The sequence below is a fragment of the Orbicella faveolata genome, unplaced genomic scaffold, assembly GCF_042242905.1.
Source record: "Orbicella faveolata isolate gen_17 unplaced genomic scaffold, um_ofav_v1 contig_26, whole genome shotgun sequence".
Taxonomy (NCBI): domain Eukaryota; kingdom Metazoa; phylum Cnidaria; class Anthozoa; order Scleractinia; family Merulinidae; genus Orbicella; species Orbicella faveolata.
In genome coordinates this window covers 11,982,181-11,996,237 of record NW_028301554.1, presented here as the reverse complement: position 1 = coordinate 11,996,237, position 14,057 = coordinate 11,982,181, and the positions used below count along the sequence as shown (strand labels likewise).

Genomic DNA, 14,057 nt, shown 5'->3' with positions numbered 1-14,057 from the left:
CTTGACTTCATTTTGAGTGCCTTAGATTCATAAGTGTAGAACTTCGTATTTGGATTTTTTACTCTAAAAGTTTCAACAAGCCCAAATTCCCTAGACAATGCCAACAGCTGTTCACGATAAGCCTTACATTTTCATCAAAAACGCATACATCTAAAGACACTTTCCAGAAAGAAGACTTTTGAGAACAGATCCCTGTGGCATTATTGTGATCAAGCTTTCAAAAATGTTTAGTCACATTATTTACATCATGTTTTAATGTTATCATCATAGTTGTGGTGTTTTCCCGTACATATCAGCATTTTTGGCAAAGGCATCGATCGTCAAAAATGTTTCAAAACTACATTAGTGTGGACGGAGCCTTTAAGTCTCTGTTTGTTTGGCACAATTAATCTACGTTTAAGAGTGATCTCCCCTCTTCCTAAGCTACTAGGAATGGTGGCAAAGTTCATTTTTTGTTGCAGATTATTCTAAAGACTGAAAATAAATTTCGGGAAAATAAATTTCGAAGTTCAGAGAAATTGTGCAAACATGGGTAAAATTTCATCATAAGTTTCATTCTGCCAGTACTTTCAAGTGTTTCATATCAACATCAAATTTTGTTTTTGACGTTTGGTGTTGTTAGAAATGATTTCTTTTGAGACTGTATTTAAAACAGTCGCACAGAAGTTTGCAATATGATGTGAACAACCTTGGTACAAGGTTTTTGTCCCATTGTTACTTGAAATCCTGGTGGATTCCTTCTTAAATTCCAATGTGAATAGTTTTAAATAACCTTAAATTTAAATAAGTTAAAATGATTGTGTATAATTTTTAAGATTGCAGTAATATGGTACCCATGACCCCATGCCATAAGCTTTTATTTTTAATTGTGCGTGAGTAAAGGTTACTTACTTGCTTATTAATCTCTACAGAACACTCAAGTCCTCTAGCTCATTAAAGAAAAAGGTTTGTGAATATTATATGCAAAAGATTTTTTGTGGGTGACTGTGGTTCTACATGGATTTTAGTGTTGTTTGTTTTGCGCCTTTTGGTTTTACTTAATTATGAGAAGATCGCAGAAATTTTAAGGGCAATTGAATTTGTTCAGTTCCTCAATATTTTTATAGGAAGAACAAGTCAAAGACAACAAGATGGTGGAACTTGCTAATCTTCTCAAAGAGAGATACTTTTCTGCATATAGGTACATGTTCTTGCTTGATTTGAAGCTTGTATTTTACAATTCCTCAGCTGTAAACATTTGTTGATGATTTGGGTCCAAACAACCTATTAAAGATTTTTTAGGTGCTGTGCAGTAGAAAATTTCAAAGTTGGAAAGTGCTCTCTCCTTGCATGGGGTAGAAACAGTACAGTAAGACACCAGCAGATAACCCACTGGCAATTTTACATTTCCTGTCTTTTCTTTTTTCACTGTCTTTACTGCACGGTTTTCTATTCATGGCTGTTGGTAAACCTTATCCCCAAATAGCGAAGGGAAGCCTGATTTCTGGACCAGCTTTACTTAGGTCAGGAACAATTCAAACACGTTATTCTACAGTGAGGCAGAGGAAGGTTCATGGGGTTTACGGCGTTTTTCGTTAAAAGATAAACAACCTTTATGTACCCTCGGCATTGTTTATAGCACAAAGGCTAGTGAGGCCGAGAAAACAACTGAAACAAATAATTCAAATTGAACATAACATCGTTATTAAGAATCGCAACCGGCCAGAGGTAAACCAGTTGGGTATTTACAAGTGTGGCCGAGGATTTGAACTTGAGGCTACTGTGAAACAAATCTGGGTAGTGGCCAGAGTGGAAATCGAATCCAGGACCGCTGGATTCCGAGTCCGACGCACTGACCACTCAGCCATGTTACCCCCTAGTTCGTGAAGGAGAAAGTTCCTTTTTGGCACTGTTGATCCCAATTGATCCCACAGTTGATGGCAACTGCAGTTAGATTTCTCCTTGGAAATTGCTGCCCATACGTGAATAAAGAACCAATCTGTGATCAAATTCAACCTAAATTGCTTATTCACTGTTAGCATTGGTTTGACTGCCTTTGAGTTTTAATTCCGGCTTGTACAATAGGGGCTCAAATTATGCTGCAGTCAATGACTGATTCATTCATGGCTTACGCCTTTAAACGTCATCAGATTGAATTACTGCTTGTTTACCTTTCTTCGTTATTTCATTTTCGTTCTTTGCATCGCAGGTTGTGGAAAGACTGGATCTCCACGCTCTTTCTGTCTTCTTTAGAAGTGACCTTAATTCGTGGTGGCAAAAATGCATCCTTGTTGTCAATGACTGTAAGTTATTATTTCAGGTTAAACAACAAATAGCGCAATGGTCCGGAAGTTTATGTTATTAGCTGAATGAAAGGTTTTTAATCATTTCAGTGTTCCTTACCCTTCCTCCCAAAGGGTGGATGAACCACTATCCAAAGGATAGATGAATCAGTATCCAAAGGATGGATGAATCAGTGTCCAAAGGATGGGTGAATCACTATCCAAAGGATGAGTGAATCACTATCCAACGGATGAATGAATCACTATCCAGAGGATGAGTCAATCACTATCCAAAGGATGGTTGAATCATTATTCAAAGGATGAATGAATCACTATCGAAAGGATGGATGAATCACTATCAAAAGGATGAGTGAATCACTATCAGAAGGATAGATGAATCATTTTCCAAAGGATGAGAGAATCGTTATCCAAAGGATCGATGAATCAGTATGGAAAGGATGAGTGAATCACTATCCAAAGGATGGATGAATCAATATCCAAAGGATGAGTGAATCATTATCCAAAGGATCGATGAATCAGTATGGAAAGGATGAGTGAATCACTATCCAAAGGATGGATGAATCAATATCCAAAGGATGAGTGAATCATTATCCAAAGGATCGATGAATCAGTATGGAAAGGATGAGTGAATCACTATCCAAAGGATGGATGAATCAATATCCAAAGGATGAGTGAATCATTATCCAAAGGATCGATGAATCAGTATGGAAAGGATGAGTGAATCACTATCCAAAGGATGAATGAATCACTATCCAAAGGATGGATGAATCACTATCAAAAGCATGGATGAATCACTCTCAAAAGGACGAATGAATCACTATCAAAAGGATAGATGAATCACTCTGTAAAGGACGAATGAATCACTATCCAAAGGATGAATGAATCACTCTGCAAAGGATGGATGAATCAGTATCCAAAGGATGGATGAATCACTATCAAAAGGATGAGTGAATCACTATCCAAGGGATGGATGAATCACTATCCAAAATAGTACTAGTAATAGTTATAGTATTCTTTATTGCATCTTACCCTCCAAAGGTAGGTATTGGTCTAAATACAACAAAGGTTTGAACATTAACTAACAAAAATGCAAGATAAGCTGTGCTGTAAAATGCAAGATAAGCTGGCTGTAAGCTGTGCTCCAAGGTCACACATGGACCGTATAGCGGCTGCCAGAGGCGCCAATGTATGCTTTCGGTTCGACCTTGTTGAGCTGCGTCGTTGCTGTACTTTGCGAGGGCGATTAGCCGCGACAATTATTATTGCGACAATTATTATTATTATTATTATTATTATTATTATTATTATTATTATTATTATTATTATTATTACCATATCCGTATACAATTAATTCGAAAAATTCATAGTACTTATTACATTTGTGAACCAAGAATCTCTTTCCTTTTTTAAAACATTGAATGGATATATTTTCCTATAATTTTAGATGTAACCGTGTTTTCTGCTCAAAGTAAATACTTCGTCTTCTCGTTATCACTTAAACTGGGGTAATGGGTGTCAGCGTTTGGAATCTGTGAGTCCAAGGGGTGGCGAATGGTCATTCAAAAACTCTGGGTCTCGCAAAAATTGTGATTCACTCATCCTTTGGATAGTTATTCATCCATCTCGTTTTTTTAGCGGTTGTGTGTGTCTCGCAGTCTCGATTTTTATACAAAGCTCTCTCGGAGTCTCGACTTTTTGCAAGGTTAAGGGTTTCGAAGTTCCGATTCGTTTTTTTGTTGTAATAAATGACGTCTTCTCGTCACTTGATATTGAATTTCAATAAAGCAACTTTCAAATTTCCGAGAAAAAGTCAATCCTAACTTTTGCCAAATTGTCTGAATTCAACAAAAAGCCACAAAACTTACCGCAACGTCATTTTGACGCCAAAAAACAGTTATTTTATTCTAGGATATCCTAACATAGTGTGTTATAGTCAAATTTCCAGTTCCAGCTTGTTCGCAAAGGCTGACTGAAAGGCAAAAAGGGGAATCAAGAAGCCACACACAACCCACGATAGCTCATGATGAAACCCACGAAGAACTTAATATCTGTTGTCCCCTGTGGAACTGTGTAATTAAAGCCACAAGTAATTACGACAAAAGACTCCTTTGTAAGACTTCTGTACAAGCTCATTCTCGTTCATTCTTATAGCTCTCAACTAAATCTGGGGCTCGAATTTTAAGAGTCTGAGCCCCTCGCACTCGCACTCAAAACACTTTAAAGTCTCGGTCTCGCAATCAAAAAAGTTAATATGTCTCGGGCTCGCAAATAAAAGCGCTGGTCTCGCCGTCTCGCAAAGTCTCGCATTTACCATTCACCACCCCTAATGCAGCTCACGTCTTAATGTGGTATATCCCCGACAATACATCAAGAAATGCTGTTCGTGTTCTATGCAATTTTCTTTGCATACTAAACATGTTCGCTGTTCTTCTGGGATTAATGCTCCTCTATTTTCGTATTTGCCAAAAGATGGATGATTCGCTATCCAAAGGATGAGGGAATCACTATCAAAACGATGGATGAATCACTATCCAAAGGATGAGTGAATCACTATCAAAACGATGGATGAATCACTATCCAAAGGATGAGTGAATCACTATCAAAAAGATGGATGAATCACTATCTAAAGGATGGATGAATCACTATCCAAAGGATGAGTGAATCACTATCTAAAGGATGAGTGAATCACTATCTAAAGGATGAGTGAATCACGATCTAAAGGATGAGTGAATCACTATCTAAAAGATGAGTGAATCACTATCTAAAGGATGGATGAACCACCATCCAAAGGGTGCGGAGTGAATCACTATTAAAAGGATGAGTGAATCACTATTCAAAGGATGGAAGAATGATGACTCCTTGATTTATTTATTTGTTTTTGTTTTTGTTGTTTTTTTTCTTTTCTTTTTGTACCTTAGTAATCCATTAATATCTTCTTTGTCTAGAATTGGGAAGCGGTCAAGATTGAAGAGGAATCAGAGGAAGGGAAGAAAGTAGAATCTATTATAAGCGTTCCTACCCAGGTAGTTTGTGTGAATTGACAGATCATGTTTGAAGGTGGTATTTCTTTTAATTGCTTCTTTCACTTTGCGGACAGGTTTCATCTCACGTAACATCTTTGCTGTTCAGTCTTTGCCAAGAACTCAACAGAACTGGGGCGCATGCCTTAGACAGGTAGCCATCAAAGGAAACTGTAATATAGACTCGTTACTTTTGTGTTTATGTCATTAGCCTTTAAAAATTCAAAGGGAGCTGCAGCGCAGCCTTATCCCGGTCTGGTTACATGTATGATTATGATCGCTGCCTGTCGTCCAATCCATAATAACCCGTGGGTGATCTCTCCGTGTGGGTCGGAAGCCGACGACCAGAAAACATGCAAAAAATACACCCAGGATAAGTCGACCGAACTGACAGTCAATGAAATCTGGAAACTTGTATGATATATTTTCGGTTTGGTGTACAACAAAACACACCACGACTGGTCTCATGTGAAAAAGCGACCAAGAAAGAGTAAAGAGATTTTCTGTTTCCATCGGGTCCGTTATTTAGTGGTCTCCTATGCCGTATTATTTTAAGTGTTTGTGTCTGTTTTTTTTTAAATAGGAAATTGCTGCACGAGCTTGTCACGAGCCTATCACATGGAGTTCTATTGACGCACGAGAAATTAGTCCAGGAACACAAGTCGAATTTAACTCAAAACCAGGCATTGCAGATATTGTTCGACCTGAAATTCATTATGTCCATTCTCATGGGGCGTGGTGAAAACGAGCGTTCTGAGTTTCCAGACCGCCTTGACCAAGTTACGGACACTCTGGAAAGCTGCGTGGACCCGTTTGATCTGGACGTATTTTCTCCTCACATTTCAACAAACCTTAACAGGCAGCTTCAGAGATGTGGGGTATGTGTAACCATCGATACATCTTGTGGTTTGTTCGAAAAATTCCCGAACTACCGAAACGGGAACAAATGGTACGGGAATTCAAACCGGAATTTTTGTTCCAATGGAAAAGCGCTCAGTGACTCTTAGGCAAAGAAAATACAGTTGTTGGTGATATTCCCTCGCGTATTCGTACACGAGAGCAGAACCAATTTACCTTCGACTGGTATTATTGTGTTAATTCGACTATGTCAGATTTAAATTCAACGTTGACGCGACATTTTAATTTGCATCGCTTGCTACTGTTGGAGGAAACGCTGTCGGACTGGGTAACGAGTACGTAGCGTAACTTAAAACAGCTGCTACCAATGAAAACATTTTTCCTGTACAACTATAAAGTCCAAGAAACATTTTTCTTCTAGGTGTACCGTCTGATTTTTTGTTCTTGTTGTTGTTTAAAGAACCTCTTCAACGTCATTTCGAATTTCAGCCGAGTGAACGATCTGTGCTTTCTGAACAATGTTATGTTCAATTTGAATTATTTGTTCTAGTTGTTTGCTCGGCCCCACTAGCCTTTTCAAACACTGCCGAGGGTAAATAATGTAATTTTGTTTTTCTCTCCGCGTCAGTGACAAACAAGGCGAATATACCGTGTTTTAATGTCAAACTGTTCCAAGAACAGTTCTGATTAGTTCCCTGAGCGAGCCGTTAGGAGAGATGAATTTTTTTCCCTTCATACTTGGCGGACAATGTAATTTGAGTCGAACTTTCACGAAAACGTAAATAAATGTTTAATTTTGGCTCGCGCGTTAACCGGGCTTTCTACTTTATTGAAGTAACTTGTTCGGTCCACCCAAAGTCAACAGGGCGTTTTCTTTCACCGACGAAAATGTGAACGCTCTCTCTTTCTAGATTTATCGGTTGATTACTTTATTATGTTTTCTAGCAAATGGTTCTCTGTTTGATTTTTGTGTTTGTGGGCATGATATATTTTAGACACACTGCTTGTTGTTGTCACTCGTTTTCTCCTCTGTTCAGTGTTCTATACCGCCTTTATTATCCTGTTTTGGAACAGCAACTGCTGATGAGCGATTTTGATGTGTAAATCAATCCGGGAGTGCTTTTTAGTCGCCTTCCTTCAACAAAAGACAAGTGAATTGTATGCCGTTGTCGTATGTTTTCTCGACTAGCAACCAATGGTTTCAGTCTTGTGACTTTTTCCCAAAAATTGTTTCCTTAGGTTACCTTTTAGAAATAACCCCGACCTAGAATGTAAATTAGCGGCTCTTTTTATTTTCAAGACAAACAGAACAATTACGGTGTTTTTTGCCCTAAAGGGAAATTGCATCGTGTTGTCAAAGTCTGTTTAATAAGTTTATCTGACGCATTATTCAGAGGGTGTTTTGTCTCGTTTAAATACATACCGTTGATTTCACTTGACTTCTCAAAGGGAACCATGCAGTCACCGATACCCCTTCAATGTTTCCCAGTAGGTTCCAACGGAGAATTATGTTTTAAAGAAAAGAGAATATTTTAAGGGATTTAGCTTTAGTGCCAGTCCTTGGTTTTGTCATAGGCGTTGCGTGTGTGATACACATTCGGGAAGCGTTATTATTTTTGCAGCCTATGTTTAATTCAGCGGTTTATTAACATTACAGATGACAAAGTGTGGCTTCGTTGAAATGTTATTGTCTAAAACAAATAGAGTTCGTATTATGGATCCGCTTAGACTTTGACTCGTTGCTGTTAAAAACCATTGTAATGTTTAAACATTGGAAACTGTCCAAGTGGTTTTTTCAATGTTTCGTCCATTTACAACTCGTTGCCTTAAAAGCCCTTTAACTTGGCGTTGATTATTTTGGTCTCCTGGGAAACCGAACCGATGTATCTCATTCTGGAGGCATTTAAAAACAAGTTAATCGAGTCTTTCAGCCCAAATTAATCACCTCTAAGGCAAAAACGCTTTGCAATTGTCGAGCAGTTAAAAGCTGTTCAATTCGGCAGCGATGCAACAGTTGTCAAATTAATATTACAAGGTGGAATTTCAGTTTGGTGTAATAAGCTTAGATATTTATGCCCAATAGTAAAAACATTTTTAATAGACTTGCTTGCGTTTTGGTTGAATCACTTTGTTATTTTTGGTTAAATAACTTTGCAATTTAAATGGTAATGTTGATATAACTAGATATATCGTCTTGTAAAATGTACCCCACTATATATGGGCATTTCAACTTGGAACGAAGGGATGCAGACATTTAACTAAGAGAAAAGTTAAAAACAAATCTTTGCATTGTCATTCATACAGTTACGCTTGTTGAGTACATTCTTGATCTCTGACTTTGTTAATAATATTATTATTATTATTATTATTATTATTATTGTTATTGTTATTATTTTTTTAGGTTTTATTTGGCGTCTTATCTAGTCTGGATAAGCACTCCACTCACTCTTTTGGAGTGACACAGCGCCCTTCCCAAGGCTCTCACGACCAACACAATGTTATGCCGCTGGCTCCCAATCCACCGCGATTCACCCTGTTGCCCCTGAGCTCTCACTTAAGTGCAGGACTTGGCTACCAAACCGTAGATCACGGCCATGAACAGGTTTACAAAGAAATTACTTTCATTTTGTGGTTTTGGTAATTTGGAAAGAATACTCTTCAGAAAAACTGGGACAGTGGCTTCGACGAGAATTTTAACTTGAAAGAACTTCAGAGAAATTAGTTTAGCTTGTTTATAGTCGATTGTATGTAGTCGATCAAGCTTCCTCTTACCTTCAACATCTTTAGACAGCGGTTTACTAATGTGACTGATTATATACATTTCCTTGATTTGTTTTGTTGTTGTTGTTGTTGTTGTTTGTTTAACAACTATTTCACTTTTTTGGCTCTTCTTTTTTAGGTGCCTTTGAGTCAACAAGAAGACGCAAAAAATGTCGTTACTCGAACAGCTTTCTTCAAACATCACCAGTTTTTCAATGTGAACTTTGATGCGCGTCCAGGGCTAAAAGCAACGTGACTCTCTCTTTTGCAATTATAGATATGTTAAAAATTGGATGTAAATTGTAAATAGCAGCCATTATCATCAATATAAGACATATGTTGGAAAGACTCATTCAAATAATGCGCGACGTTTTAACCATTGAATAAGGGTGGTTTTTTTTGTGATATCTATAACAATCAAGATCGAACGAAGTGACAGTTATTGGGTCTGCGGCCTGCGCATTTTACGGCATTTGCTGTGGTCGTTTTCTCCTTCAGATATTCTTCAAATACTCTTTCGGCTACTTATGTCGGCTGCTTGTGTGTTGTTTTCAATCTTCTACATTTTTATAACCCACTCAAAATTTATTAAGACGTTCACTGGCTATATAAAGTTAAAACTTTCGAACTTCGGCTGTCAGACTACGGCCTTCGATGGATAAAAATGAAAAAATGACAACTACAAATATATACAAAAATAGGTAGGACTATAAAAAGAATATATTAAAATGGGAAAAAATATGTGTCAATAAACTAATTGTTCTTTTCTAAAAGAATAGAATATTGATTGGGGAGTGGTCTTGAATTGTTGTCTGCATGGTTAATGGAAGCGGTGTGCCATGATCCTTGAGTCTTGCGAATGCGGGAAGAACCCTAGTCAATCACTGGAGAATTAGTTAAGTCAATAGAGTGATTTGAAGACCAAGCGTGTCTAACGACGTTGAAACCTCTTGCTTAAGACTTCACATTCCCCTTATGTTCTTTTTTTCTAGTTTCAAAGCATCTCCCAGTCTCGCTTACATAACTCCATGGGCAGTCGGCACAAGATATTTGGTAGACCACATTTGGTTGAAGTTCAATCGAAGGTCGGAATTTAGGAGAGGGAAATGCCTGTTGTAACATGCAACTAAACTCTCGAGCACGAAACAAGGAAAAGAGGCTGAACTCAATCATGTCACCGATGCTCTACTATCGAACAATTACCCCCAAAATGTCATCTCCAGCATTCTAAAGAAGAAATCGTCTAGATTGTAGAATACCGGGCCACTCATTTACATCTGACTGAATTTGAATGGTTCCTTTTGTTTCTATATGCTTCGTTCTTAGAAGCGTTGAGGGATATGTTAACAAGTGGCCCAGTATTGTAAAATCGCTCCAAAACATGATTTTCGAGACATTACAACAGGCGTTTTCCTCTCCTAAATCCCGACCTCCGATTGAACTTCAACCAAATGTGGTCTACAAAATATCTTGTGCCCGACCGCCCATGGAGTTATGTAGGCGAGACTGGCAGATGCTTTGAAACTTGGAAAAAAGAACTCGTGAGGAATGTGAAGACTTATCAGTGCAAGACGTTCCAATGTCGCAAACGCTTGGTCTTCAAATCACTCTACTGACTTTAATAATTCTCCAGTGATTGACAAGGGTTCTTCACGTATTCGCAAGACGCTAGAATCATGGCACACCACTTCGATCAATCATGCAGATAACAATTCTAGGCCGCTCCCCAAACAATACTCTATTCTTTTAAAAAAGTACAATTAGTTTATTGACACATATTTTTTTCCATTTTAATATATTCTTTTCATAGTCCCAACTATTTTTATATATATTTGTAGTTGTCATTTTTCCTTTTCTATCCATCAAAGGCTGTAGTCTGACAGCCGAAAGCTCGAAAGTTTTAACTTTATATAGCCAATTTTTAATATGTTTTGTCCTGGCTACGGTTCCTCTGTTTTTAAACGTACTTTTTGTTTGTTTTACACTTAACATTATTTCTGGAATTAACTGTGCGGCTCGCAGAAAAGAGATAGATAGCACAGAGTATTCAAATACTTGTTGTTAATCTGGACTGAGAAATCGTAGTTGCATTTTCAGATATTGACAATATGTAAATTGGATGGATGCCATTTTTTGAGTGAGTCTTGCCCCCATTTAGCAATTAGATTATGAGCTCGATCAAGATTTCTATCACGCATAGAAATTGGGAGCGAATAATCTGATTGTTTAATATAAATCACTTGAATCTACAGTAAATTATTTAATAAAGCCTTTTCAGACAGTTCGAAAGCGAAAAGAAGCGACCGCCATTTTGTGAACAGGTGATGAGGCCGAAGGCCGAATCAACTATCACGTCATAGAAATCGAGAGCGAATAATCTAATTGTTTTAGTAGAATTCTAGCTGAAGTTTATTTCAAATAACAGTTTCCAGTGTTTTCTCGACGTATTATTAAACTTTGTGCCTGAGAAAGATCGCTTGGATTAATTGTCATTTGAACTTGCAGTTGTGTGCACCGCGCATCATTTTTTCAGTAATTCCAAGTTTTTAAAGTCTGGAAACCGTAAATGTCCTTCTTTTAGTCATCTCAGGAATTTTAGTTAACCATTTGCATCAAAATATTCCTCCAAAACTTTGGGAAACGAAAAACACGTCACTCTTTCGATGACGACCTCCAGCCACTGCACACTGATGGCTGACAGTGTGCAATGGCTCAGTCAATCAGATTGCAGCATTTGCATTAGTGTTCAGGTGGAATTCTACTAATTTTAATTATAGTTCACCACTAAATTTTCTCCTATTCTTATCGGTTTAAATCGATCACGTGACGCGATAGTGTTCATCCGCGGAGAGACACTATCGGCCCATATAGTGCCCGTCCGTGGAAAATACCCGGATGGATAGTTATGCTGTACTCGTCTGTGAAAATATTTCTGTAAACAAGCGGGCTTATAGAAAATAAACAATTGAAATTGTATCAAGAGATTTTTTGTTTGTTTCTTTTTCACATTTCACATTTGGCTTTCACGGCCTTTACTTAAAAAGTTGAAAATGATTCAACATAATCTTTGAACTGGCGCGCGGTAGAAAATTTAGTGGTGAACAATAAAGACAATAGAGTGTTTTTGTCTCGGAACTATCGGTCTGATAGTTGCTCCTTGGAAATTTGATATTCTTAAAACTAGCATATTTGTTTTAAGAACATCAAATTTCCGCAGGGAAACTATCAGCCGATAGTTCCTCGACAGAAACACTCTATTGTTTAATTAGTCTAAATGCACTAGCGTTCTATCACGAATGCCGTTCTCTGGTGGGCTACGCTACTCACTATCTATTCTGTGATAGATAGTAGCGTAGCGGTGTGCCCTTGTTAACAAAATGACGGCCGCTTCTTGGCGTTTTCGAAGTGTCTGTGAAGAGGCTTTAGATAAAGTTTTGAACGACTAGTAGATTTATACTAAAACAATTAGATTATTCGCTCTCGATTTGTATGCGTGATAGAAATCTCGAGCTCATAATCTAATTGTTTAATAGAAAGGTCTCCAAATTTACTTACGCCATAATTATACTATCGCCGTTTCTAATGGCTACCACTGAAATTTACGCTGCTGAACTGAGAGACACGGATTAAATTATAAAATCAACAGGATGCCTGGACTCCGAGCCAGATTGTTGGGAAATAAAAGCCAGTTTGACGGTTTACGCTGTTTACTCGATACTTCTATTTAGTTTGATAATTAATACAGATGTAAAACTGATCCGCTCACTCTTATTTTAACCTCTCCACAACGGCCACCTATCCACAACGGCAACGGCCACTGAATCGTGTCCCAGCTGCCAAAATAGCCGCTTGACAACGGCCAGTTAATCAACGACCGACCAACGGTGTACGCAAAGCCCCATTTTTAATGCAGAGTGCACTATTGGGATGGTTTTGGGGTCTGCCTGGCGATAAGACACTAAGGCGTTATGGCGCTAAGACGCTATGCCCCTATGGCCCTAATGTGCTGAGGTTGAAACTTTAATGTTTGTTTAATTAATTAATTTCAATTAATTGATTGGTCTAGAGACAAGGGAGTAGTGGGGGTGAGGTGGGAAAGGTACACGTGTACCCTACGTAAAACATGTTACGTCTACGTCAGTTAGGAATAAAAATCGTAAAGCTATATATTTGCTTCAAGTAACCCCTTGCTCTCCTTGTGGTACTATTCTCTTTGGAACAAAACCAATTTGCTCTAAACGCATGCGCAGATTAATTAGCGTTCGTGTCTTCCATACATCGTGGAAGATACATACTATACATGGTGGAAGATACATTGCATACGGGATAACACAAATGTTGAGTTGTTTTCCTTATGGTAGAACCCAACATGTAAGAGGCATACGTTCTAGCATCGTAAGTGTACTATACTATGTTTCCACGCGCTTTTTTGTGTGTCGTGTAATGTCAGGTAGCGCCACTTGTCCCTTTTTAGTGCAAAAGTGAAACGTATCTGTTAGAATTACCCACAATACTTCTCATTGAAACGCTTCCCAGTGGTATCAATCAATATTGTGTATTAATTTTGAATTGTTTTATTGTTAACAACAAAGGTGGCGACAGAAAAAGAAAGTGGTATTCCGTGACTATCTGATAATTAAATTAGTTTTTGTTCATCTGTGATACGAAAATGTGCGTTTTGAGAAAAAAGAAAATCGTTTCTCTTCCATTTCTTCGTCAGATATTTAACTCTCTTTCATTTATCCCCCCAAAACAAGCTTATCTTCCGTGTGTTTCGGCGAAAACAAGAGTTTCATGTTACATACGTATACCTTTGCCAGGAAAAAGTATCAAGTTACAAAGTTGGCGCGAAGAGCTAAATTGTCGCGTTTGTTCAACGTGTTGTTGAATTTAAAATGAACGAAAATCATCGTAAAACACCAGAATAAAATTTAAAAGCTGTCGTGACAAACAGTAATTGTACGTAATTTTCGGACCTTGAATGAAAATACAACCTTGAAACGTACACACTGCTAATGGGAAAAGCCCTAGCAGACTACTAAGGTGGATACAAACCGGAAGTGAACCGAGCGGGGGTGAGTACTTATGGGACTACCGTGCCAGAGCTATCAATTGTACTCTGCACTATCTGAGATTG

The 14,057-nt window shown here is 38.0% G+C and overlaps 1 protein-coding gene across 1 annotated transcript in view; it reads left to right on the top strand.

Moving 5' to 3' along the window:
- Positions 1 to 12,619, top strand: part of LOC110046715 (conserved oligomeric Golgi complex subunit 1-like) — a 99,442-nt gene extending 86,823 nt beyond the window's left edge. The window contains exons 21-28 of the mRNA XM_089296032.1: positions 912 to 945; positions 1,107 to 1,180; positions 2,189 to 2,282; positions 5,228 to 5,305; positions 5,380 to 5,456; positions 5,886 to 6,180; positions 8,562 to 8,762; positions 9,060 to 12,619. Of these exons, the coding sequence (XP_089152158.1) occupies positions 912 to 945; positions 1,107 to 1,180; positions 2,189 to 2,282; positions 5,228 to 5,305; positions 5,380 to 5,456; positions 5,886 to 6,180; positions 8,562 to 8,762; positions 9,060 to 9,176 (970 nt within the window). The 3' untranslated portion in view covers positions 9,177 to 12,619. The remainder of the gene's footprint in view (positions 1 to 911; positions 946 to 1,106; positions 1,181 to 2,188; positions 2,283 to 5,227; positions 5,306 to 5,379; positions 5,457 to 5,885; positions 6,181 to 8,561; positions 8,763 to 9,059) is intronic.
- Positions 12,620 to 14,057: the final 1,438 nt, after the last annotated feature.